Source organism: Carassius auratus, chromosome 32 (assembly GCF_003368295.1).
Source record: "Carassius auratus strain Wakin chromosome 32, ASM336829v1, whole genome shotgun sequence".
In the NCBI taxonomy this organism is placed as follows: domain Eukaryota; kingdom Metazoa; phylum Chordata; class Actinopteri; order Cypriniformes; family Cyprinidae; genus Carassius; species Carassius auratus.
Window position 1 is genome coordinate 30,739,120 of NC_039274.1, and position 25,067 is coordinate 30,764,186.

General features: G+C 36.2%; 1 protein-coding gene across 9 annotated transcripts in view; it reads right to left on the reverse strand.

The window, feature by feature from the left end:
* LOC113052099 (serine/threonine-protein kinase MARK2-like) overlaps positions 1-25,062 on the reverse strand; it is a 50,971-nt gene extending 25,909 nt beyond the window's left edge. For 6 of the 9 annotated variants that reach the window (XM_026216427.1, XM_026216424.1, XM_026216423.1 and 3 more), the window contains exons 1-4: positions 23,433-25,062; positions 4,693-4,863; positions 3,420-3,473; positions 2,236-2,284 (exon numbers count right to left, since the gene is read on the reverse strand). In XM_026216427.1, coding sequence (XP_026072212.1) covers positions 2,236-2,284; positions 3,420-3,473; positions 4,693-4,863; positions 23,433-23,483 — 325 coding nt within the window. In that variant the 5' untranslated portion in view covers positions 23,484-25,062. The remainder of the gene's footprint in view (positions 1-2,235; positions 2,285-3,419; positions 3,474-4,692; positions 4,864-23,432) is intronic. The other 3 variants (XM_026216425.1, XM_026216421.1, XM_026216426.1) reach the window with 3 other exon arrangements.
* Positions 25,063-25,067: the final 5 nt, after the last annotated feature.

Genomic DNA, 25,067 nt, shown 5'->3' on the forward strand with positions numbered 1-25,067 from the left:
GTATGTGTGATCCCTGGGAACTGAACCCACAACCTTTTGCGCTGCTAACACAATACTCTACCACTGAGCCACAGGAACCTCAGGCCTACAGGAAATATATCTACAGACGTTGTCAGGGACATAAATATCATACCGAACAGGTAAGCTCACCTACTCACTAGTCCACTTTTACAGTCTCACTGTATTTATAATTGACCCTTCGTAAATATCCCCCCACCCTTAGTTACTGTTGCTACGTCCGACAAACCATGTTGCTCTCACATCACACATCAGGATCATCTCACACAGTGAAAAACACATTGCGGAACAAAGAGGACACTGACAACGCATCGACAGACAAGACAGAGCAGGCTACTATTGGCATCAAACAAATTTAGTTATTTGTTAAGAAATTCAAAGAATGTATTTATGTATGTATTCAGTGGGTAAAGAAAATAATCACCCCCCTCCCCCCTTTAAAAGAATCACATCTTGTTGCTTTATAGCCTGAAATGAAGACGGACACAGTTTTTGTTTTATCCAGCTATACATTTACTCAGTGCGACTTATAACATCCAAGTGAAAGATATAACATCAACATATATATATTTTTATATTTTTATAAAGAGTTTATCAGTTAGAGTGGGAATAACGTCTATTGTTATATCGCCAATGCTGAATAAAGTCGTCGTTTTTGCTATTTTTGGACCAAAATGTATTTTCTTCTTCCTCTTTACTAGATATAGAACAAAATAAACATGAATGAATGTCAGAAGTATCTTGTTTTAACCACGGAAAGACGTCAATACACGCCATTCTTCAAGTTAAGGTCCACTGACAATAATACTCTCCCTGTCTGGATTGTTTGTTGGACAAAATGGCAAATCCATAAAGTTGTGTTAATTTGTGAAGATCATCATGATACACAAAATGTGTTAGATTCATATACAGTTTCTGGTCACAGAGCAATAATACAAAAGCCAAATGGAATGGAAAAATGTGGTTGGGTTTTTGTCAAGGAAACCAGCGTGATGCTAACTTCCTGGTTAGCCTAAGAAAACACGCCATCACTGCAGCACTCTATTAGCAAAAGCTTGCTATGATTGTGTTGCATTATAGCTTTCAATGTACACAAACAAATCATCGGTCACAACTTGAGCATATTTCATTTGGTATTTTTCAGTTGCATCAGACTTGGCTTTAACTGCGAAGGTGTTCTATTGTGGTTAACAGTGCTAACAACTGAGGTTGAGAAAAAAAATCATATTACTAATGTAGCACATCTACATCTCTAAAGCACAGCATTATTACTTTATGGGATAACACCGAATTAGTTGGAGTTAAGATGGAAAGCAGTGGTGATAAATACATCTATTTCTATATGAATGCTACAAAACCCACTATATGTGTCTTCTTGAGCAGCTGACAAGATTATAAAGTTTAGCGCTAAAGATTACGCTTACAAACTGCATTAGAATGAGATTCCTGAGCCGAGCAGTAGTGACAAGAAAATTTTCTCATAAAAAGTCTCATAAGCAACAATAAAACCCCACAAACCCTAAAGGAAAAAACGGAAACGTTCCAAATCCAAACAAACGGCATCTAATAAAGAGAGATGCATTAATAAAGTAGAATTATAAAACGGAGCAGGCTTTAGGAGTTGGTTTTAAAGCACAGAGTTCTTCTATTCATCACAGCCTATTCAACGGAAAACAGGCCACTACTGTTTGACATTAATGAAATGAATAAAATACATAATCCCTACTTTGTGTGTCATCATGGAAAAGATCAAGGAGCGTTTCAGCTCAATCAGCTGTGATTATGTGATGTGATACCAGCACAGACACACTCGGCCACTGAACAGTGAGAGTAAAGACTCTGAATCAGGACTGAATCCACAGTGCTGCTTCCTCAAAGGGGACAGGTCTTTCCTTTCATATTTCAGCTCGGCGCTTTGATACTTATGAGCACAAGTTGAGAGCTAATGAGCTAGTGCTTCTGTCAAGCCCACCGTCACAGCACAGGCGAACACACACACTAACACACAGTTCAATATATCAGCAGTATCTGTCATGTGTAAGTTTGAATGAGTGCATATCAGCACACATCAAACAATCCATTTCTTCAACATGGCAGGAATGCCGGTTTTAAACACTTTTCGGCAGACTGCTCTTATTCCTCTGATTCATGTTAGACACTGATTTGAAATACTAAAATAATTTGGCCAGTTAGATGGGTTCTTTCTAACTCACTCACCAATGTTTGGGTGATTCAGAAACTTCATGAGTCTCACTTCTCGGTAGAGCTGAGAAAACACAAAGACAGAAGTTTTGAGAAGATTGTAAGCCTTGACAATAGAACTATTAACCTGATCCTGATTCATTCAATTATACAGAAAAAATCCATAGTATGGATAAAAAATACTATGTAAGTCGATGGGGACCAGCAACTGTTTGGTTATCCACATACTTCAAAATCTCTTTTTTGTGTTCTTTTTTTTGTGGGAGAAAGAACCTCGAACAGGTTAAATAATGAAAATTTCATTTTTAGATGAAGTATCCCTATAAAGGCTCAGGTCAATCCCATCTGAAGCTGTTCTGCTGGTCGTTCAGTGTGGTCACGCTGGTTTACTGGGGTTTTGAGCAGTTAGTCAAAGTCGGCTATGCTGGCAGACAATCTATAACCCACAAAATATTTAAGGTTGGTTTAAGCCATTTTAGGCAGGATTTACTAATAAATTAAATGATAAACAATGAAAAAACTTTTGACTATAGTCTATTTAATAGATGTAAATATGTTCTATTTTTGTACAAACACAGATGTACTGTGGCAATCTGGGATTAAATACAATGATGTTTAAAAGTTTGAAATATTTTGTTGTTGTTGTTAAATAATAGGTTTCTATGTCTATCAAGACTGCATTTGTTTAATCAAAATGTCAAAAACAGTAATATTGTCTTTTTATTTTAATAAAGTTATCACTTCTGTTACATGATCCCTAAGAAATCATTCTAAGGTGTTAATTTAGTATTCAAGAAATCTTTTATCTTATTATTATAACAAATTGAATATGGTTGTGCTGCTTAATGAAGTCTAGAGAGTGATTTTTCCAATCTTTCAGACCCCCCCCTTCAATAATCCTGTTTGTGAATGGAAGTGTATTAACATTTTACATTACATACATAGTTATAATTTCACTAGGAGCTGGAACAATGCATTAACCTCATTTGTGTAATAGCCTCCAGGATTCTGCAGTAGTTACGGCAGAGTTTATGGAACATGAGCAGTGAGCAGTGTACGTGTGTGTGAGTGGAGGTAAAGCAGAACCCGTTGATTCCCACGTCAGAGGAAATCCTTCAGCTTCTCTTCCTGTAATTACCCCCTCTGTGCCCTCTCTCCAGACACATATACAGATAAAAAGAGGAGATCTGCAGACTCACTTTCTGAAGACTAGAAGAGTTGAGTTGTGTCTTGTCTATGATTTTCACTGCTACCTGAGACAAAAGGAACACACACATATTAAACCGCTCTCTTTGAAAAAATAAATGACTTTTTTCAAAAAGATTTGTGAAAATTCTAGAGCAACACTAAAGAGGACTCTGAATGCTAACTGTGCTAGAGCTGTATTTGCATGCCCCAGGGGTTGCTTTTATTAAACCTATTTCAACTTTTGCTTTTTGTTATACAAAGATCACATTAAAATTGGCTTACACACATTTCACCAATGCCTTCTTTTATTTTTGTTACTTGTTGAAATAATCAAAAACCTTGATTTCTATATATCCCTGTTCCACAGTTTTTTTGTTTTATCTTTTCTTCTAATTTAGTAAGGAGGGAATGGTATCAGTGAAGAACATGCTTGGGGATGTTGAAACGTGTGTGTATGTATATATATATATATATATATATATATATATATAATATATCAACATCCCCAAGCATGTTCTTCACTGATACAATTCCCTCCTTACTAAATTAGAAGAAAAGATAAAACAAAAAATATGTATATAAAACCACAATATTGTTATTATTATTTTAACTTCCAATCCAAACCAGAAACAAAGGTGATTTTAAATTAGATTCAGCATATCTGGAGCCAGTGCACAAACACTTTTGTCTTAAGCGTCTGACTAACTACTGAATAACTGCACTTTCTTTCTCAAATTAAACCAATAAACAATTTTATGCAACTGATTTAATGTTATGACAAACTTAAAAAAACAGATGTATAAACTTGTAATACTAGTCTAAGCAGTTTAAGCAACAGGCTGGACATGAATCAGAGCCAGCGGATGCATCTTGTATAAATTTTAACATTCAAATAATGAAATAAGTGTACTATATGATGAAAGTATCTGCTATTAGACTAACTAGTAATTATTTGTTTAACTGTGTGTGCATTATCAATAACAATTTGAAATTGTCCGTTACATCGGTGTTAGAGGGAGCTGATATAATCAAAAAAATTTTTTTCAAAATTGCAAATTATACAAAGCTCAGAGTATGTTTTACAAGAAAATACAATTTCAGTCTTACTACCTCAAAATTTCACATCTAGTTCGGTGCTTGCCATTACTTTATCCGATTGTTGAAATTTACTATCAATTTCGGGGTGAATATTTTAGTTTCAAAAGTAGATCTCACACAATTTTTTTTTTCAGTGTAGCAAGTATTCACCTTACTAGATCCAATAAAAAAGGTAGACCTAGTTACCTCTTTAGAAGTGAGGACATGTCGGGCCAGTTTAACCTTGGCAAAGTTGCCCTTGCCGATGGTCTTCAGCAGTCTGTAATTTCCTATGTGGGGACTTTCATCCACAGTCGGTGCCACATTCCGACTACGTGACACACTGGAACGCCCTCCTCCTTTGGCATCAGTGTGGGTCTGACAGAGAGAAGGGATACAGGGATCAGAAATTTTTTTTTCAGATGGCCACACTCGGATGACACTCAAATTCAACTACATTCTCCCCCTCTCTCGCTTTCATACATTACACACACAAACTCACACGAGGATAAATGTATCAGACTGATTCATATAGCTACATTCACTGAGCTGTAGAATATTGCTCAGTCATTTTGAAGTGCTAAATACACAGTGAAGATCACAAAGTGTCTACCTGGCAATTGAGGGGTCAGAACCAGATCAGTGAGCTTGAGTGAAACGTATGAACAGAACCACAGTGGAAATCCTGTATGTAACATGTCATTGTTATGCTCTAGAGCACAGAAAGTGTCAAATAAGCATTTGAAGCAGCACTCGGTCTCTGTAAAGTAGAATCATTTGACAACCTTTGACTGTTGGTAAGAAGACTTTCTGTAGTTATGGAAGATATGGGTGCAGGAGAGTTTACTACCGTTCAAAAGTTTGGGTCAGTAAAGCTCTTTTTTGAAGCAAATAACTTTTTAATCAGCAAAGATGAAAGTAAAGACATTTATAATGCTACAAAATATTTCAATTTCAAATAAATGATGTTCTTTTAAACTTTCTATCCAAAGAATCATGGTTTCCACAAAATATAAAGCAAACTGTTTCTGATGATCACAACTGATAATAATAAAAAATGCTGCCAAATCAGCATATTAGAATGATATCTCAAGGATCATGGAAGTTCAGCTTTGCCATTTCAGGACTAAGTCACATTTTAATATATTCTAATAGAAAACAGTCATTTTAAAATGTTAATAATATTTCCACAATACGTTTATACTGTATTTCTTTTATCAAATAAATGGAGCCTTGGTGAACATTAAAAAAATATATAGATTTTTTTTTTTTATCTCAAACGTTTACAGGGTAGTGTGGTTGCTGTATTTGCTGGATAGGAAATGAAAAGGAATAAGGGCTCAGAGAAACATATACACATTCGAACTGCAGAAGATATGCATATTATGTAATGAATCACATGCACCATGTTAATTTATGACTTCCTTCAGCACTGGTGAACACTCTCAATGTCCTTTTATTCTCTGACCCAGCACAGACCTTACACACATTAATCATGCTAAGCATTAGAAAATGATGGACAGAAGTGGCATGGCCGGAGTAGATGACATAAGCAAGGATAACTCAAAGGATGTGCGCAATCTGTCTGTCATTTACTCATTCTCAGGTTGAGCAGAACTCAAAAAAATGTATACACACTTAGTGCCTTAGTGTATTACAATAAGTGGTCAACCAATATTTGTTTTTTGACAGTCGATGCCGATATCTTGGAAAGCAGGGGGGGCAGATAGCCGATATAAAAAGCTGAAATATATATATATTTTTTTATTAATATTTAAGAAATTTGAAATCATTTAACAATGGATTAAAAAATAAATGTGTAAAATAAACATACTTATACTTTAGATTTATGTATTTTTTACAAACACATAAATATTTTATGAAAATAATATTAAAAAAGTAGTAAACACTGTAACCAACAGGGCACTCATTATTCTGAGAAATTTGTGTGCATTGGGAATCATATTCTTCCAAATAAAGCCAAGTTAACACTTATTTTACATACAGCAAACAGTGAAAATGACATGAATATGACAGTGGGCGAATGCATAAAGCACAGCATAATTTGAAATCACGTTTAAAGTTTAAAGCATTTAATTCACACAGACTGACCGTCACACACAGAACGCGATTGTGCAGGATAAAAATGCACATTTCACAAGATCTCACAGCTGTATTTAACTAAATTTGAGAAATTAAATATTCATTAGTCATTCAAAGATTTGTTTAAATTATATAAATGCGTATTTGCTTGATGCTGACGGCAAACGAGAAAGTATTATAATGTTTGTCTTTCTATTACTAATAATATTAAAGCAATTGTTATAACACTTTGTATGCAATAATTTTTGTAATTCCTTTGTTTAACCGTTCTCTCTGATTATTAGACAGACTTCTCTTCATGTTAGACAGAGCTGTTAACAATGACAATAAGCAAGAAGGAGAGTGTCTGAGCACTGTGTGCACTCAGGTGCTGCCTTTCTCAGCACCGTCAAAATAAAAGACCTCGAACACCTCGGCCAAGCAGAAAAAATTATCTTATGTGATCTTCCTAAACACCCGACACTCGTCTCTTAACTCCACCAAATCGTCTCAACTCTCCCATCCAAATCAAGATTAAATCCCAATTTCCCACTTTACCCCACGACTCTGGAGAAACATACAGATCAAATCAGATTGGATTAGATTACAGTGGATTAGTTTAGATTAAATCAGACGGATCCATCTGCTAAAACCTCTAATACACAAACACACCATCAAATATGTTTTGTGCTTCTCTGTGTTTTCCTGCTTTCATTCGGTCACAAACATAAGCGTGTTAACATTTCCACAAGTAGTATCACACAGCATTTTCCATCTTAATCTCTAACTTTACAGGAGTTCCTCCATTTTTGTTCTCGAGCTAAAGCAGAGCTCATTAAAGGGAAAGTTCAAAACATCAAGAGGGACCCAGCCGACTCTATGAGCCCTGTGGTGTGATGCATGTGTGCATGCAAACCACAGTTCACATATCTGAGCGCTGTACTTCATGACAGCTCCGTCTTCAAAGACCAACCGATCAAAGTTCAAAGCCATAAATGTAATGCTTGACGTCAGTCCACTAAATGGTGTACACTCAGAGGTATGCATTTAAAAGAAGATACTCTTTATTTCTTTAAACGTTTCACATGATTCCAATTTCGAAAGAGGGGCAGCTCACAGGAAACGCATGAGAGAAGCTGCTGAGACAATACAGCAAACCCACACTTTCTGTCTGAATGCGTGTGTGTTTATAGGTAAACTGAGACAAGAGCAGAATCAAAGGTTAGGGCATGGAAAGCTGGAGATTGACAATATGCTGACAGGATCAGAGGGGCAAGACTTTAGGTATTAGAGGGCATCAGTGCAGGTACGGCTGGGGACTCAGATTTCAGACCTTGGTATAGCTTTTGTGTCTGCAAAGTCATGTGAGCGCTGATACATACACTGCCATTCAAATGTCTGGGATCAGTAAGAATTGTAATGTTTTTTTAAAGAAGTCTCTTCTGCTCATAATGGTTGCATTTATTTGATCAAAAATACAGACAAACAGTAATATAGAGAAATATTATTGCAAATTAAAATACTGGTCTACTTTAATATGATTTAAAATATAATTTATTCCGGTGATGCAAATCTGAATTTTCAGCATCATTACTCTAGTCTTCAGTGTCACGTGATCCTTCAGAAATCATTCTAATATGCAGATTTATGATCAATATTGGAAATATGTTAATATTTTTTTGGAACCTGTAATACTTTTTTCAGTATTCTTTGATGAATAAAAAGTAAAAAAAGAACAGCATTTATTAAAAACAGACATCTTTTGTAACAATACAACTACTGTATACAGTACTGTTCAAAAGTTTGGGGACAGTATTATTATTTTTTTTAATAAATTATTAAATTATATAAATATTAATCAAGGATGTGTTAAATTGATAAAAACTGATAAATATTTATATCGTTATAAAAGAATTCTATTAAGCAACACAACGGTTTCTTACATTGATAATAAATCAGCATATTAGAATGATTCTGAAGGATTGTGTTGGGCCGAAAGACAATGCCATCATCCATCGCCAATGGCGATAGACATCCCGATGTTGCACCGACATCGTGAACCCCCCCCCCCCCCACCTCCAGCCCCTTTTGAATGCACGATCGCTTTTTAGTTTCACTATCACTTTCGAGATTCGCAATCGCACGTACTCTGTACTCATCGCCCAACCCTAATCATGTGACACTGAAGACTGGAGTAATGTTGATGAAAAATCAGCTTTGCATCACAGAATTAAATTGAAATTGTATACAAGAAATTGTAATTTTATTTTTGGTCAATAAATGCAGCCATGATGACCAGAAGAGACTTCTTTAAAACACATTAAAAATCTTTCTGATCTCAAACTTTTGAACAGCAGAGTACACAAAGCAGAACTGATATCAAAATATCAATACATCACACATAAACAGCAATGAAAAACTCTGCTACAATGTCGCAACGCACTTTTACAGTGGCACTCTGCTTTCTTTCTAATCTTTCTTCATTATTAAGCAGAACTTCTCGAGACTGCACATGCAAGCAGACAGAAACACAAGTTTAGAAGTAAGTATTATTTACAATTCAAAGTGCCCCGATTATGCTATTTGAAATAACAACAAACATTCTATATGAATTGACATATTTCTAGACAATAGCGCGCCCACAGCTGATTTGCAGAATTGTAACAAGACCTACAGCTACACTGAGTGTATACACAACACAAGCCTACATATTTTACACGTTTGACAGAACATTGAAGCAATAATTATTAATCATACTTATAGATTGAGATTGAGAGAAGCAAGCTGGTCCAAACAAACTGGGCACTGAGCCATCTTTCAAAGACAACCAGTTTATGAATCCTGCATTGAATTCGCAGGGTTTGGGGTAGTAATCTTCAGTGAAATGAGGGGAACACAGCTAAAGTTTGGGATTATACTGCTGGGGTATTGTAGCAAAGATGAATTTTAACCACTGACTCTTCACAGCCTCATCCTTTGGGAGTGAAAATAAACCTTCACCTTTATCATGGAGAGCACTTCTCAACATTACATTATCCACACAAACAAGCTACAGCGTTTGAGGGATGTTTTTGTGGAAATTCCACGCATGCAATGTAGGCGGGCATTATGCAAATGTGGTAATTTGTGACATAATCTCATGAATATTGTGAAACATTCTTACTTTTTATTTAAATAACTATTATATTTGAATTTATTTTATGAATGAAATGTATTGTGATCGCAAAGTTTAATTTCAGCAGCCATTACTCCAGTCTTCAGTGTTATATTGATCCTTCAAAAATTATTCTGATAAGCTGATGAAGTACTCAATAAATATTTGTTATTGATTTTGAAAACATATTTTTGTGGAAAAGTAAAAAAAATTCAAGGTTCTTTGATTTGTACAATGTAAAAATACTTACTGTCACTTTTGATCAATTTAATTTATGACTGATGAATAATTCATGAATTTTTGAATAGTACTGTAGTTGAGGGAAATTTGGGGTTGAAGTTTTACCTGAAAATAAATAGTTACATTTATTCAAAAACAAATCATTTTTAATTAGCATTGACATGTTCAATGAATTGTTTGTGCTTTTAGCTTAGCGACATGCTAACATCAATCCCTACTGGAGTCAGATGTGATTGTTAGTCAAGTTTTTTGTGAGTGTCACATGAGCAACTCATATTGCATGCATGAGTGACCCTTAACTGAGTTGATGGACTGGACATACAGGGTTCCATTTCAGTCAAAATGCTTCTTTAAAGGGACAGTCCACTCAACATTTCAAATTCAGTCATCATTTTACTCATCAGTACAAACCTTTATGACTTTATTTTTTCTGTGGAACACAAAGAAGCCATTTAGAAAAATTATTCAAGGTTTTTTGTCCATACGATGGCAGTCAATGGGGTCCAATGTTGTTTGAATATTTCTTTTGTCTTCTACAGAAACTCACACAGGTTTGGAGAAACATGACGGTGAGTTAATATTGACAGAATTTAAATTTTTGAGTTCATTCAAAATGCCAACGCTTAATGAAAATGAACAACTTCTTGTTGCTTTAAAGTGATGTCAGAACCAATTGTCTTGTTAGAAAGTAACCGTTACGTCGACTGCTGACAGCCCACAAGGATTTAAAACAGAACCAGTCTCAAAAGGGCTGATTTTTTTGTATCTAGAACTATATCCTTTGGCATCAAATTTTTTGCTCTTTTCCTGGGTCTTTCCCTTGCTCCATATCATCATCTATCTCTCCTTGTAATTACACCCTCCACAGACAGCAGTGAGGATAGAATAATGTTCTCCCTGACAACATGTCTGTGCCGGAATCTTTTTTAGGTTTACTGGGAGTCCTGCTCACTTCAGCGTTGAACCTTAAATACCATCTTCTCCAGCAGCTCTGAGATCCCGAGTTCAGCTGACACGGGTTCAGCTCAGTAGGAAGCTGATCAGACCCAAAAGCTGCTCTAAGTGCTTCATAAAGCTACACAGCATAGAATTCAGTGAACGGACCTGACGTTTCTTGGCCTGGTTATGAGTTTCATCACTGATCTTTCAAATTTTACTGAGGTCTCAGTAAAAGAAAGACAGATGAGTGAACCGGAGGCACCGGGAACCTTATAAACACAAATGCTGTAGTAGCTGTAAAGCATGCTCTCTTGCACTGTTCAAAAACACACATGCACTTGCACATAATCCAGCATGCCTTTAAAGAAGCAGTCAGTCGCTGGGTCGTGATTGCAGCGTTGCCATGGTGATCTCGTTCATCCTCATGCTATCTTCTCTTTTCTTTACCTTTCTAAAGGACAGCTCCCTTTCTTCCCTTTCTAGTATCTCTCTCTTTCCATTTCCTCTCTCTTACTTTCCTTTATCCTCTCTTTCTCGTTAGTTAGGAGAAAGTGAAATTGGGCGTAATATTCCAAGTACAGAGAGTGAAGCCCAACTCTGTCTAGAAAAAGAGAAACACTTTTTCAACACACACACACACACACAGATGCGGTCATACACGCCCTGAAAGCGACAGTTGTGATGAACAACTATAAATACTTCACCACCTACATATATATCTCTCCCTCTCTTTCTCACACACACACACACACGCACACACACCCTACAAATTTCTGTTTTTGTGAACCTAACTCCCATAACTGGTTCTAACTACCTACTAAACAAAAGCATACTATTTCTGATTGTATATTTTGTTTTGTTTATTTAAATTCTAGATATTAAAACAAAATTTTGAATAACTTTGACCATTCGTAGTGATATAAACATCCAGATAAGTAATGAGTTAAACTGAGCAACCATTGATTCATTAGATGGATCAAACGGTTTAAGTCACGATGAAACAAAGTAGCAACAGATCTTTCTTTCTGTATTGTGATGTAATTGTGATGTACTATCAGAGTCTAACTGATAATCAAAAAAAATTTGGGCTGGGCAATTTTATACTTTTGTTGTTGATTGGACTTTGGGCCTATTTACTCTTGGTCACGTCATGCATTTTTTTTATTTAATTTTTTTATTACATAGCTATCAGATTATGAAAAGATGGACCAGGTGTTAATGCCCTCTGAAACGCATTTGAGATAGACCACGAGAGAGGTGGTTTAAAGACACATTCAAGATGCAAAGGGATAAATGTAAATAGATCTGGTTGTTGAAGCCACATATGTAAATTTTACTCTCTAAATTCTTTCACTTTCGAAACGTGGGTGTTGCACTCAAAAATAAAAAATAAATGTGAGCTTGCAGTCAATTGTTGATATAAGTGGACTAAATGATTGAGGGAGTCTGGCATTAAATATTTGCACATTAAAAGGTCAAATTAATTCTTAAAAATAAAACATACTTAAATTAATCGTTCACAGTAAGATTTATAACATGCATATGCAAAAAGATGAATAGTGACTTTTCTATTTTCTATTTCTTGCCAACTTGTGATTCATTAAATGGACCAATTCATAAGAGTTATTTATATATGAATCATGCTTCACTAGTCATGCTGTACATTTGGTTGTGCTTGCAGAGGGCAACAATTATGTAATATAAAACAGCTTTGACCTGTTTTTCAGTTCCAGAAGAATGTGGAATGAAAAAAGAAAGGAAGGACAGGACAAAAAATGAAGGAAACAAAGTAATGTTGGAAGGAAAAATGAAATTAAAAAAGAAAAAAAATTACATATAATGGCTTGTTTCCACTGAGCGCTATAGTTAAATACAGTACAATACAGTACGATTTGATTCATACACCCCGAGTACCCTTACTTGATAGGCATGGGGTATGCCGAAAAGTAGCGGCCATTCTCGTGCACAAAAAAAAGCGTGACACTGTGTGTATGTATGTGAAAATACATAATTATAAAATAGAGTAGTGCTGGGCGATATAACTAATGATATAACTGGCGATTTAGCGGTAATCGCAGAACCAGATTTACTGACTAAAAGTGCATGATCATATCGTTAGATATATCGCCCAGCCCTAAAATACAGTTATATTTATTGTGTTTGCGCATTCTGATGTAAACAATTTTCACAAACATCACCATGTTTGGGTGTTTGTCACATCAAACCAGTCCGATGAAATATAAAAAGGAAGAGATGCACGGATAAACTGATGGATGAATGAATGGCAGACAGGGCCTGCAGGTAATGCATGGGGATGTAAATCCCACACTGCCTCTATTTAAAACTAGAGTCTGGAGGCAGCCAAGGGCACAAACAGAGAGCAGATGGAGTGTCTCTCTCACTCTCCCTCTTCTTCATCACACCTCTCCCCTCACTTCTCCAGCTTGTCCTATGTCAGGAAACTGTCAACAGTGAATAAATAATCCTGATATTAATACGCTCTCCCTCAATGAGCAGCAATTCCTCTGGGATGTAAAGCTTCACAGGGTGGCCGGCTCTTTCCAGAGCGCTGCAGGGTATGGTTTCACCCTTCTGCCCAAATGGAGTGTAGATATCAAACAAATAAACCTGTAGTGACGGTTTACCTGAGCTGAGCTTTAAAAACATGTACCGAGGAAGACTGGGAGGGAAAGGAGAATTTAATACTAAAGGGAAACCTGTAGAGAGCAGGGGCGGGTCTACGTGGTGGCCAGGGGGGGCACCGGCCCCCCCAGAAATTCAATTGGCCACCCCAGGTGCCCCCCCTATAAGATGTCTTGTGATTGGTTCATTTTATGGCCAATCATTTTATAGACTCTACTGAAGTTCGCGATTCAAAGAAGTGCAGCCGCAGCGTCGGTCGTCAGAGAAACAACCGCTTGTCGCGGACTTGGACTTTTACTTTATCAAGTGTGGGAAGTCGAGACACCAGTGATGAGAAGTTCTGATCATTTTACCGACTCGAACTTTTGAGTCGCGTTCAGCAAAATGAACGAATCTTTTTCCGATTCATTTCGTTCATTTTACCAAAATGTAGTTACGTGTTACTTCCCCAACACATCTAGTACTTACGCAAACGTTGATCACACTACAAACAATACAAAAATAAAATGCTATAAAGATACAGAAAAGATTAATTAATTCTTTACCTGGGTCTTCAGTCTGTGACTAACTCACCTCTTGTCTGACAAGTCTTCAGGTTCAAATCATTCCTTAATCACATGACAGCCACATACGCTATTTCTGACATTTCTGTTGTCAGAAACTGTTTCTTGAGGATCTGTGGTGTGTTATTATTGTATAAATAAATAAAACCTTGTTATAAATAAAATATTGATTAATTTGTCTTTTTGACTGTCTATCAGTAAATAAATACTAGGCTATATAATAATCTAAGTATTTATAGCCTAGTTAAATTTTTTATCCAATTCTGAGTTTGCTGGTATAATAATTGCTTAAATTGGTCTTATATATGTATAAGATGCTTGCTAAAAAAGGACATAATGACATAAATTAAAAGCAAATAACATTTTGAATCCTAAACAAGTAACACTACAGTTCTATAGTCTAATCTGAAGGGTGAACTCAAAAGACATCATACAACAAGGTAATTTTTGGAGATTACAATCCACTGTAAAAAAAAAAAAAAAAAAAAAAAAAAAAAAAAAAACTTCAAAGTGATGTCGCCGTCATAGAGACGACTCGTTCTTCCCTAGTCACATTAAAGATTCGAATCGTTCAAGAACGACACATCACAAAACACCGAACAAAGAGCTGGTAGGTAACCTTTATGTATGGTTTAATATGTTTGTAAGGTTTTCTCAGATCAATATTTTTACACCGTCAGGCTCTGCTCGCGTTGGTCGTGGTTGATTTCAATCGAATGTTCAATCAAAGTTTAATAAAACACAATAAAAGTAAAATACGCTGCGGGCGCTTTCAAACAATAAACAGTCATGGTGATTTGCATATTTTGTATCAGTTTATTTAGTGACAGTGACCAAATAGCAAGATTGCACCAAATGACAATATGCACAGAATGTTCCATAATAATAATTGTATGGTGACACGTTACTTGTTAATGCATGAGAGTAAGTCAGTTAGATAGTCAGTTAAATTGTCAGGCCTAACTTAGTCATTTACACGTGAAATGACTGATTGAGAATAACAGACACACATAAGTGTTTCTTTTGAAGGCAAGGAAGAGAGCAGTGCCAAGCCATGAAGTAAAGATATAGGGAGTTTCTTTCAAAAAAAAAAAAAAAAAAAAAAATATTCTCAAACGTAACTTAATAGATATATACAGGGATGACAAAAAAACTAAATTAATAAAAAAAAAAGTGGTTTATTACTGCATTTGTTTACAAGTAACTTTATTCAAGTAAAAAAAATTAAATCAATAAAATCAATAGGATTTCCGTAATATACTGTAGTATTTAGCTTTTTTTTTTTTTGGTCACTGGCGGCCACCCCATTCGGAGGTAGTGCCCCAGCATGGCCCCCCCACTGAAAATGCTCTAGACACGCCCCTGGTAGAGAGCTGAGAAAAAATAAAATGTATAAAAACCTCCAATAAAAACTAGGGGTGGGAGAAACGATTCTAAAAACTTCATATACTGAAAGCACTTCTTGTTTATTGTTTGCAATGTGTTTCTTTGATCACCTTCAATGTGTTTCTTTGATCCCCTTTATGATTACTTTCAATTTCTGTGTATGTTTTGAAGCTTAATTTAGTTAATCATTCATTCCTGACATACAATTGTTTATTATTAATTTGTAACTAAGTCTTGTATACAAATATACAAAAAGAAAAAAAATGCAGATCAAGAATTGTTTTAGAATCAGACTGTGATTACAAGACCGGAATCGGACTGGATAGTAGGGCTGTGAAAAAAAATTGAATGTAATTTTCATGCGCATCTTGTCAGTAGAGGCACTCCTGTGATGAGTAGCATATCTCCAGCATGTGCGTTCAGATCAGGATTGCTGGGTTTTCAAAACAAAACCTGCCCAATAACTTCTCAAAACTAGCGCAATCGTGTTTCGTTCCGGGCGATAAAATAAAAATGTTTCGGTGGGGTTCCCCTGATAAAATTTGCATTTTAGAGGCTAAACATCACGTTATTTGTATTGGGGTCGCTTTGAACCGAGGGCATGAAAAACAACCGCAGACTTGCCAACACTGGTTGGCCTTTACTAAACAGAGCCGTAGTTCACACAAAATTGATTTCAAAATCGGAGGCGATTCTTTATTGATTTTGAAAGCGATTTTGTGCAACTTGTCGGTGGACTTTGGCTCTGTGTAGTAAATGCTGCGCCATCTGAACCAGTGTTGCCAAGTCCGCGGGTTGAAGCGACCCCAATACCAAAAATGTGATGTTTGGCCTCTAAAATGTAAATTTTACCAAACCATTTAAAAAAAAACAACAAAAAAAAAACATGCATTTTAACCCCAGGATGCAATTTTTATCGGGGAACCTCCTGGAAACGCGATTGGGATAGTTTTGGTCTAGTTTTGTGAAGCAAGTGGGTAGGATTTTTTTTGAAAACCTGGCAACCCTGATCTGAACGCATGTGCTGGAGATGTACTTCTAATCACAGGAGCGCCTTTACTGACGAGATGTGCATGAAAATTGCATTTGATTTTTTGCACAGCCCTAGTGGATAGTGAGGTGCCTTAAATATTTAACATCATAAAGGTATAAAACAGTCACGCATGAATAAATTAATAAAGCACTAATAAAGACCGAGGTGCTGAGACACTAATAAATCAGTTCATAAAACATAAGCATTGACTGTAATTTCCTTACACACACACCCCTACATGACGTCAAGCTCCTGAACACAGAAAGAGGGCACCGGCACTCCCTTCAGTCAACTTCACACCCAGTGCAACTGGAAAGGCCAGTTTACACAAACAGAGCATTTCAGACTCTGGACTTGATCTCAGCACAGTGACTCCATGCTCGCCGTTGTAAAAAATGCAAAGCCGAGTGTAAATGTGAGCCCTGTTCGAGCTGCTGAAGGTCAGGGAGCTAAACAGGGTTTATAGCCCGCCATGTTCACAGTCTCATATTAAGCTCAATCTCCAGCCGCCCAACCTCATGTTCCCAAACTTTGAACTTTCTGACAGTATTCAAATTCCCTCCCACTGAATGGTAAATCTGGTCTTGTTTTTTTAGGATTATTTCATTTGTTTAGGTGTGGCAGTTTCACAGATATGTCAATGGAAAAGTTAATCTCAACTCAAAGGATGAGGTGATTGCCATCTTTGGCATTTCATACAGTATTTACAATATTTCTACTGCCTTTCCCATCTTATATTTTACACGGCTAATAAAATGAATAAACATTTATAGCTGCGAATATGAAAGAATAAATACGCAACTATTTTCAGTAAAACAAAGTACAATGAAACTTTTAAATTAGAATTAAGCAGAACTACATCAGAAATAACCAACAATATAAGTGCAATTAAAAACGCTTTACATAAAATTTGGTTTATTTAAATGCAGTATCCTATAGGTCAATACAAGTACCAGATATCAACCTAATGATGCCTACCACAATAATTAAGGTGGGGGGGGGGGGGCATGTTACAAATATTTGGCTGAAATTTTGTGTAACCTTCTATTATTACAGCAATAAAATAAATACATTAAATAAAACTACCACATAGTGATGAAACAAACAGTCTCTAAACATGGGTTGTGTCATGGGCAGGTATGTTGTTGACGCCCACTTGACTGATTTATTACGCATGCGACTGAATTTACTCAATTGTTTGCAACCAACAGTTACACTGGAACGAAGGCCGCAAAGAAGGCTGTGCTTTCATGTCTTTGGGCAATTTCACATTAAAGCTTTTTGTGGGGCCTGATCATGAGGTTTGTTTGACTGGTGTGAAAGCTCCACCAGAGAAACTGTGTTTAAAGCCAGCTTTGCTTAACGTGAACAACAGTACATTTCACTTTTGCTATGAAAAGCATCCAGTCAAGGAAGTGAATCACTATTGATCTTCTATGTTTTATGAGAGTGCAGTATGTTACCCCCATAACAATCCATGTGGAAGAAATGCAATGTTTATTACAGATATGGGCAAAGTTTTTTCATAGCAAGTCACTTCACTCTGTGAACAGTAGTTATGCATGTATGTATGTATATGTATATATATATATATATAGGCAAAGCACCGCTTCTATATACTTGTATAGGAAAATACTAAAATCTGTAAAACTGTCTGCCAAAATGTTTCAATAACAAATGTCAAATCAGCAATCAAATCTACCAACAATGGGATCATAAAATTCAGGCCCAGCATATGAGCATGTGCATTCTAAAGTAAACAAACAGACAATACCATCAGCAAATAGGCAATTGTCTATTTTAACTGAAAGGCAATACTTTCTTTTCTAGAATTGCCAAATTGAGTATAATGTTTTCTCTCATTCATTCATATTCCTATGAGTGGTCTGTCTCCCCATTCTCTTCATACTGCCTGTAATAAGGTCTGAGTATAACAAAGGAGATTTGATTTTCATTAAGTAACTTAAAGGTCACTAGAACCACTGATCAATCTTCCCAAAAAAAAAAATGGCAGCAACCCCCAATAATCAGTTAAACAGTTCTCTTGGGAGCTTTTAAACTTCAATAGTTGGTGAGAGGGGTAATATACAGCTCTAGCTTCCAGAAAGAAAGATCTGTGTGAATTCATAGCATTGTATTTCAAAAAAACAACAACAACACACTATTTCAGTTCTTATTCCAAAAACTGCTATAACATCAATTGACTTCTAGTCCAATTAATTTGCTCATATCACTATATAACTGAATTACAACATATCTGAGAAGACACAGTAAGACACTATAATGTGGTCAGATCACCGTATTGTGGGTCTTTCCTGCTGCCATATAAAGCTTCAGACCTGAACGAGAGTCATTTTCACAGAGCTGAGTACATGCTGATGTTCTGTCTAGTAATTTATCAAAAATGACAGTGTGTCTGACATCATGCCGTCCACCCCTTGAGATTTAACCACACCTAATCCCCTCATAGTCTGAGAACATGTGGATGCAGTTCAATATCTTGTGGTGACTTTAAATAATGTAGAAACTTTTATTATTTTATTTCTTGCCTTCGATAACCAAGCATTTGAGCTCACAAAGACTGCCGACGAAAAACAAAGCAAGTTACTAAGATGGCATCCGTGCTTTATGACTTTATAACCCACTCTTTCACCTGCACTTTCCTATTCTTCTCTATGTCAATACTGGCCTTTGTTTGTGTATATGAAAAAAATATATAAAACTGAAACCAGTTCAAACCAAGTGTGGGAAAGGATGCGTTTACAGAAACCACATCTAAAATACTTTTATTTTCTTAAGTGAAACTCAAGACAGGAGTCATAACATATTTACTATTTATAAAATTGTATGCATTTAGCAGATATTGTAATATTTATGATATTGAAATATTGAGATCCTTGTTCCACTCCAGATGCAACAATAATATAACAGAGCTGCTGAAACGACAAGGTGATGTCACCTTAAAGAAGCATTTGCATACAATTCATAAATCCAGGAATTACTATATTTTGCCAGCCATCCTTACACATGACATGAGGATGGATTGTTTATATCTAAGCATTTCAAAAGATTAGATGCCTGCAATGCTATCTAGTCCTTGTAGATCAGCTTTGACTGACTGGATTACACCAGGATTACTACTTTCACATACATAAACTGCTGGCATTGGAAAAAAAAGTTTTTGATTCCGGTGCAATGATGTTCCTAGTGGAGCGAGAAGTGCTAATGGAGTAAATCACTGCAGTGGAAAACTGTGAGTCTTTGAGACTGATCAGGGTCAACGGACCCCACAAAGATCTGTGCTACTATGGAGGATGTCCAAATAAAGCACATCAGACTGAACAGCACAGAATGCATTTCCAGGACTTCACCAAAATGTGAGCCGTAAAACCAGGCAGGTACAAAGACATTTCAGGCAAAAAGATATTTTTTTCATTTTTGATATCACTCCAAAACAGTAATATCAAACAACGACATTATAGACTATTAATGAAAGTTCAGTCATAAAACCTCAAAAACTGTGACACCCCATACCTTTTAGTACACACAGCTGGTTAACATGGACAAAAGCTACCAAAACACCTCATCAATAGCTTCACAAAACTTGAAAATCAACATGAAACATCATTAGCAATGTAACATATTTCCAAGTGACACAGCACATTCAAGACGGCATTTTTTTAAATTATAGGCATCACCAATAAGTTTTTTTCTGTTTGGAAGTCAGAAGTGGTTGACTATTTATTTTCTTATTTTTGACAATGCTGAGAACACCAGTGCCTGATTACAGATGCACAGGAGCTCCCATTCCCCGTCTTCATTAGTTAACCACCTTTGTTTAATAGCTCTGCCTAACAAATCATTAGTAAATGCATGTCTTTCAATATAAGTATTTTAATATCCAATACAGTATCAGGATTTTGCCATTTAAAGTATTGCTTATTTTTAAGTTCTTGTAATTGATTCATTTTAAAATTATTTACATCTTTTAAATAAATGTACATTTAATTGCAGCATGTGCTATTGTCTTTACTAGGGCTGCACGATTAATCGCATGCCATTGTCATGTGTATCTCGTGAGTAAAGCTGGTTCTGTGATTAGAACTAAATATCCACCATCTGCTTTCAAGTGCAGCTGCACTTAATATACAGAATCGTATACAGAGACATCAACTACATTTGGAACAACATGAGCTAAATAACTGCACACTGTATTAAAAAAGAATTTATTAAAGAATCAAATATGAACCATTTGGATTGCATGTTAACTTTACGGTGTTCCTAAACCAAATAATTTTGCTAAAACATCAGAATGTAGAGGTCAGAGGATGAGAAACAGGTGAAGGCCCTCCCTCTCTCTCTAAATCTGAGTCAGTGGGGTCTGGGATTTCTGGGATCTGTAACACAGGGCTGTGGTGTCAGGTCTCAGTATCAGCAAGGTGACACACTGAGTTACTGAGGACAAGGAAACCCTGTGTTAACACTTACTGGGGTGGTGTGCTTTCCAGACACGGATGAACATGAAGCTGAAGAACAGAGTCACAGGCAGAACAGGCCTCAATTCAGGCCCAACATGAAGTTATATGTAAACAATATTATGTTTATGTGATCCATGTATATTAAAATGATAAAACAGCAGAGGCACTGACAGATAAAAGTTCCAAAGATGCAAAACATGGTTATAAATAATGAAGTCATAAATATGAACACATTCTTCCGAGGCCGAACTTTTTTATGCAAAGCATCCTTCCCTGTGCCTAAACCACCCTGATGGAGAGTAATGCAAAATAATAACACATTTTCATACCTCTCCTCCTACATAGGAGGCTGAAACTCACCCACGACCTCACTAGTATGATTAACACCAATGATTCACTCCTCACACTCTTCCTCTGCTAAAACAGACACGCTCTGAAGAAGAAGTGAAAGATCTCGGAGAGGGCATCCGGAGATCTGAACAATGATATAAAGTCCTTCGCTTTTCATTAAGCTGCTTAACGGAAAACACACACGTTAGTGCTGCCTGTATTGTGTAAAGCTCAGTCAGCATTAGTCACACTGCCATGAGTTATTAATGAGCACTGAATCTGTCCTCTTCCTCCTCCTCACTCTGAATGGCTCAATTTTCCATCCTTTGGCACTCACACCACAATCTGTGCCTTATCACAGTTAGAGGGGCAAGGCTGGTTATTCTCACTGCCTGTGATCTTCATGGTTCCCCAATTAAACGACTTCCCCTATAGACTAGTGCTTCTCAACCTTTTTGAACATTTGAATTGCTGTCTCTTATTTTTTAATTCACAGAAATTAGGAGTACCCATTGATTATAATAAGTGACTAAAAGAATTATAATAAAAATATAAACATTTATTTTAAAGATTTTTTAAAGCTAAGTCATTTAAGTCATGTTGAGGCCTCACTGGAAGTCTTTTTTTTATATATTTTTTATCTTTAACACTCACTATTATAATTCTATTCTTTAAAAAATCTAACTACTTTTCTAATCTTTTTGTATTCTATTTTATTTTCATTTATTATGCAATTGTATATGTATGTGTGTGTGTATGTGCAAAGACCCCTAACTAGCTTGCTCTATTCTTTTTTTTTATTATTCTATCTGTTTTCTTTTTATTTATTATATTAGTTAAAATCCCATGCTACGTGTACTGTGTTAACCTAACTGAGACTTGTTATAGCACTTATATATCATTGCTTTTTTGTTGTTGATTTTGATTGCTTCCACTGTCCTTATCTGTAAGTTGCTTTGGATAAAAGCGTCTGCTAAATGAATAAATGTAAATGTAAATATAGAAATCAATGTCCACATATTTATAAAAAAATTATTAATTATAATTAACATTTTGATAATTAAATAGTTGAATTGCAGAAGTTTGGGGTTTATTTATATTTGTATTAAACAATGTTTAGTTAAGCTTATTAAAGCTTGTTTTATTTTAAAATTAGTTTTTTTTTTAATTATTTTACATTATTATTTTACCGAAATTTCCACAGATTGAAATAAGATTTTTTTTAATTCAAATTAGGATAAATAGATTGTTGAATTCCAGAAGTTAATGGGTGAATTAAAATAAGAAATACTGTGGCTATTTAATGGGTTTAGCTTATTTTTAAGCTTTTGTTTTATTTTAAATCATATTAAGTAATCTTGAGGCCTCCTTTGGAAATATTATATATATATATATATATATATATATATATATATATATATATATATATATAGATAGATAGATAGATAGATATTAGCAGTGTCCACATATTAAAATAAGTAAATAAAATAACTTGTAAACTCAACATAATTAAATTGTTATATTGTAGAAGTTTATGGGTGAACTACAATAAGAAATGGCTTGATATTTTCCTGCTTATACTATAAAACATTTAAATCATCTTGAGGCACGCTTGGATGTTTGCTGAAGCTCCCCAGCAGACCCTGGCCCTTTAGTTGAGAACCACTGCTAAAGAAAGATGGGTCTAAACTGCTTGGTAACTTCATCAGCACTGGCAAACTCATCGTTACTGAATTAAAAAGGGCACTGATCATTAGTACGAGGCATATAGAATTTTCCGTTAATCTACTAAACGAAATGACTTACAGTAAAGACACGTTTAAATCAGCCATAAAATACAGAATTTACAGTGAGGAACATGAAAGTCGCCTTGACAAGCCTTTCAATGAACTGTTAAGGGAAGTCATGTCTAGTCAAGAAAACGCTTCCTGAACTAACTTGTTTTTTTTTTTTGTTTATCTTCCAGTCACCTGTCATTTAGTCCAACAAGGTTGAGGGAAATACAATTCAATAGAAAAGCAAACGTCATTCCCAACAATAAAAACACACATTCATACGTATATAAGTTTCTGTGTGGTCAGTGTGAAGATGTGTCTCACCTGGCTGGATGAATTCTCAATAACACCTGCTCCTTGAGGCCGGGTTGACATTTTCTCCCAGGGATTCTCAAACACAGGGCCAAAGGAACAAATATAAATGGAAGATTGTATTCAGTGGTTGACAGGCATTTATAAGCTTGTCGTTTGAGGCTATTTGTCTGAGCTGACAGAAGTGATCCGTGTTGCTAGCTAGCCTGAACTAGCCACGCAGACAGAGATCAACAAGTTGAAGCCCAACATCAGTCCATGTGTGGAGATAAACAAAAAACTTGTTTTGAAGTCTCCAGTTGAAAATAAAGGGCAGGTCCTTGAGGAGGATTTATGAAGGATTTTAAGTCTTCTCGTGAGACGTTGCTCACTTAAGAAATTTAAATCTGCTTCCCAACCGAATAAGAGTTTAAAAACAATTCATATCCTCTCAGGTCTTAAATCAGCCAAAAACATGAAAAGGGTCACTCTGCGAGCGATATCAAATGTTAGGTCAACCAAAAATCACAATTTTACCGACCTTCAAAAATAAGTGTCAACAAAAGGTGAAAACCCTCATCCGTAAACGAAACAAACGGCGCAAGACTGAACACGGATGTACAGAAACAACCGTGAGGGCCAACTGTTACGTTAATAACGAAAGACTAGCAAACGTAAGGTAGGTTTCCAAAAAAAAGAAAAAAAAAAAAAGAAAAGATCAATCCCGAAAAACCCTCATGATCCACGAAACCGTCTTCCGCCACTCACTGGATCCCGGTGACAAACGGTTCTTGAATTAAAGGAAACGTCTGAGGGCTCGCGTCCGAAAACAAACATCCAGAGTCAGGTAGTACAATCCATGATTGGCCTCGGGGCTGGGGTGAAACGGGTTTCAGAGGAGACGGATCGGTGGTGTACTGCGGCCGAGCTGCTCAAACGCTCGTGCCTGATACCGGAACAAGCGCGAGAGGCAACATGGCCGATCTCCGGAGCGAGCGTAGAAGGGGAGGGGCGCTGACGGATCCATGCGCGGAGACTCTAGACGGCAGTCGGCGCTCGCATACTGCGGTACTCGCGGCCGTTACGGCGACGGTAGACGTGGGGTGACATCATGCGGTCGCTGTTACCGTGGAGATAAAACTGAGCGGATGCCTGGACACAGGAAACAGCAGCTGCGTGTCTGACGTGCTGGCTGCTGAGAGACCGAATGGGAAGTGTTCACGCAACTAAAAGAGGCATTTGAAGTTTCAAATAACGTTTTATTTCGAACAGGTTTAATGCAACAGTGTTTACAGCTATAACTGTAAATTCACATTAAAAAAAGAGCCAAGCATGTATATACAAACCAGACACAGCTAAGCTCTCACAGATCAAATCGTAGTCCCTTTGGGGTGCGTGAATCACAAAATGACAGATAAAGGAAACATTGAACCCAAAATTAATAACCTGTCATCGTTTACTGACTCTTATGTAAATCTATTAACAAATACTGGTAATTTTTGTGGAGCATAAAAGGACAAAATTTGAAGAATCTTCAAAGGGTCACACTTTATTTTATAGTGCGATTCTCGCTATTAACAAACCATTAACTATGATTTTGCCTCAAACTCCCAATTTGCTGCTTATAAATAGTAAGGTAGTTGTTAAATTTAGGTTTGGGGTATGATT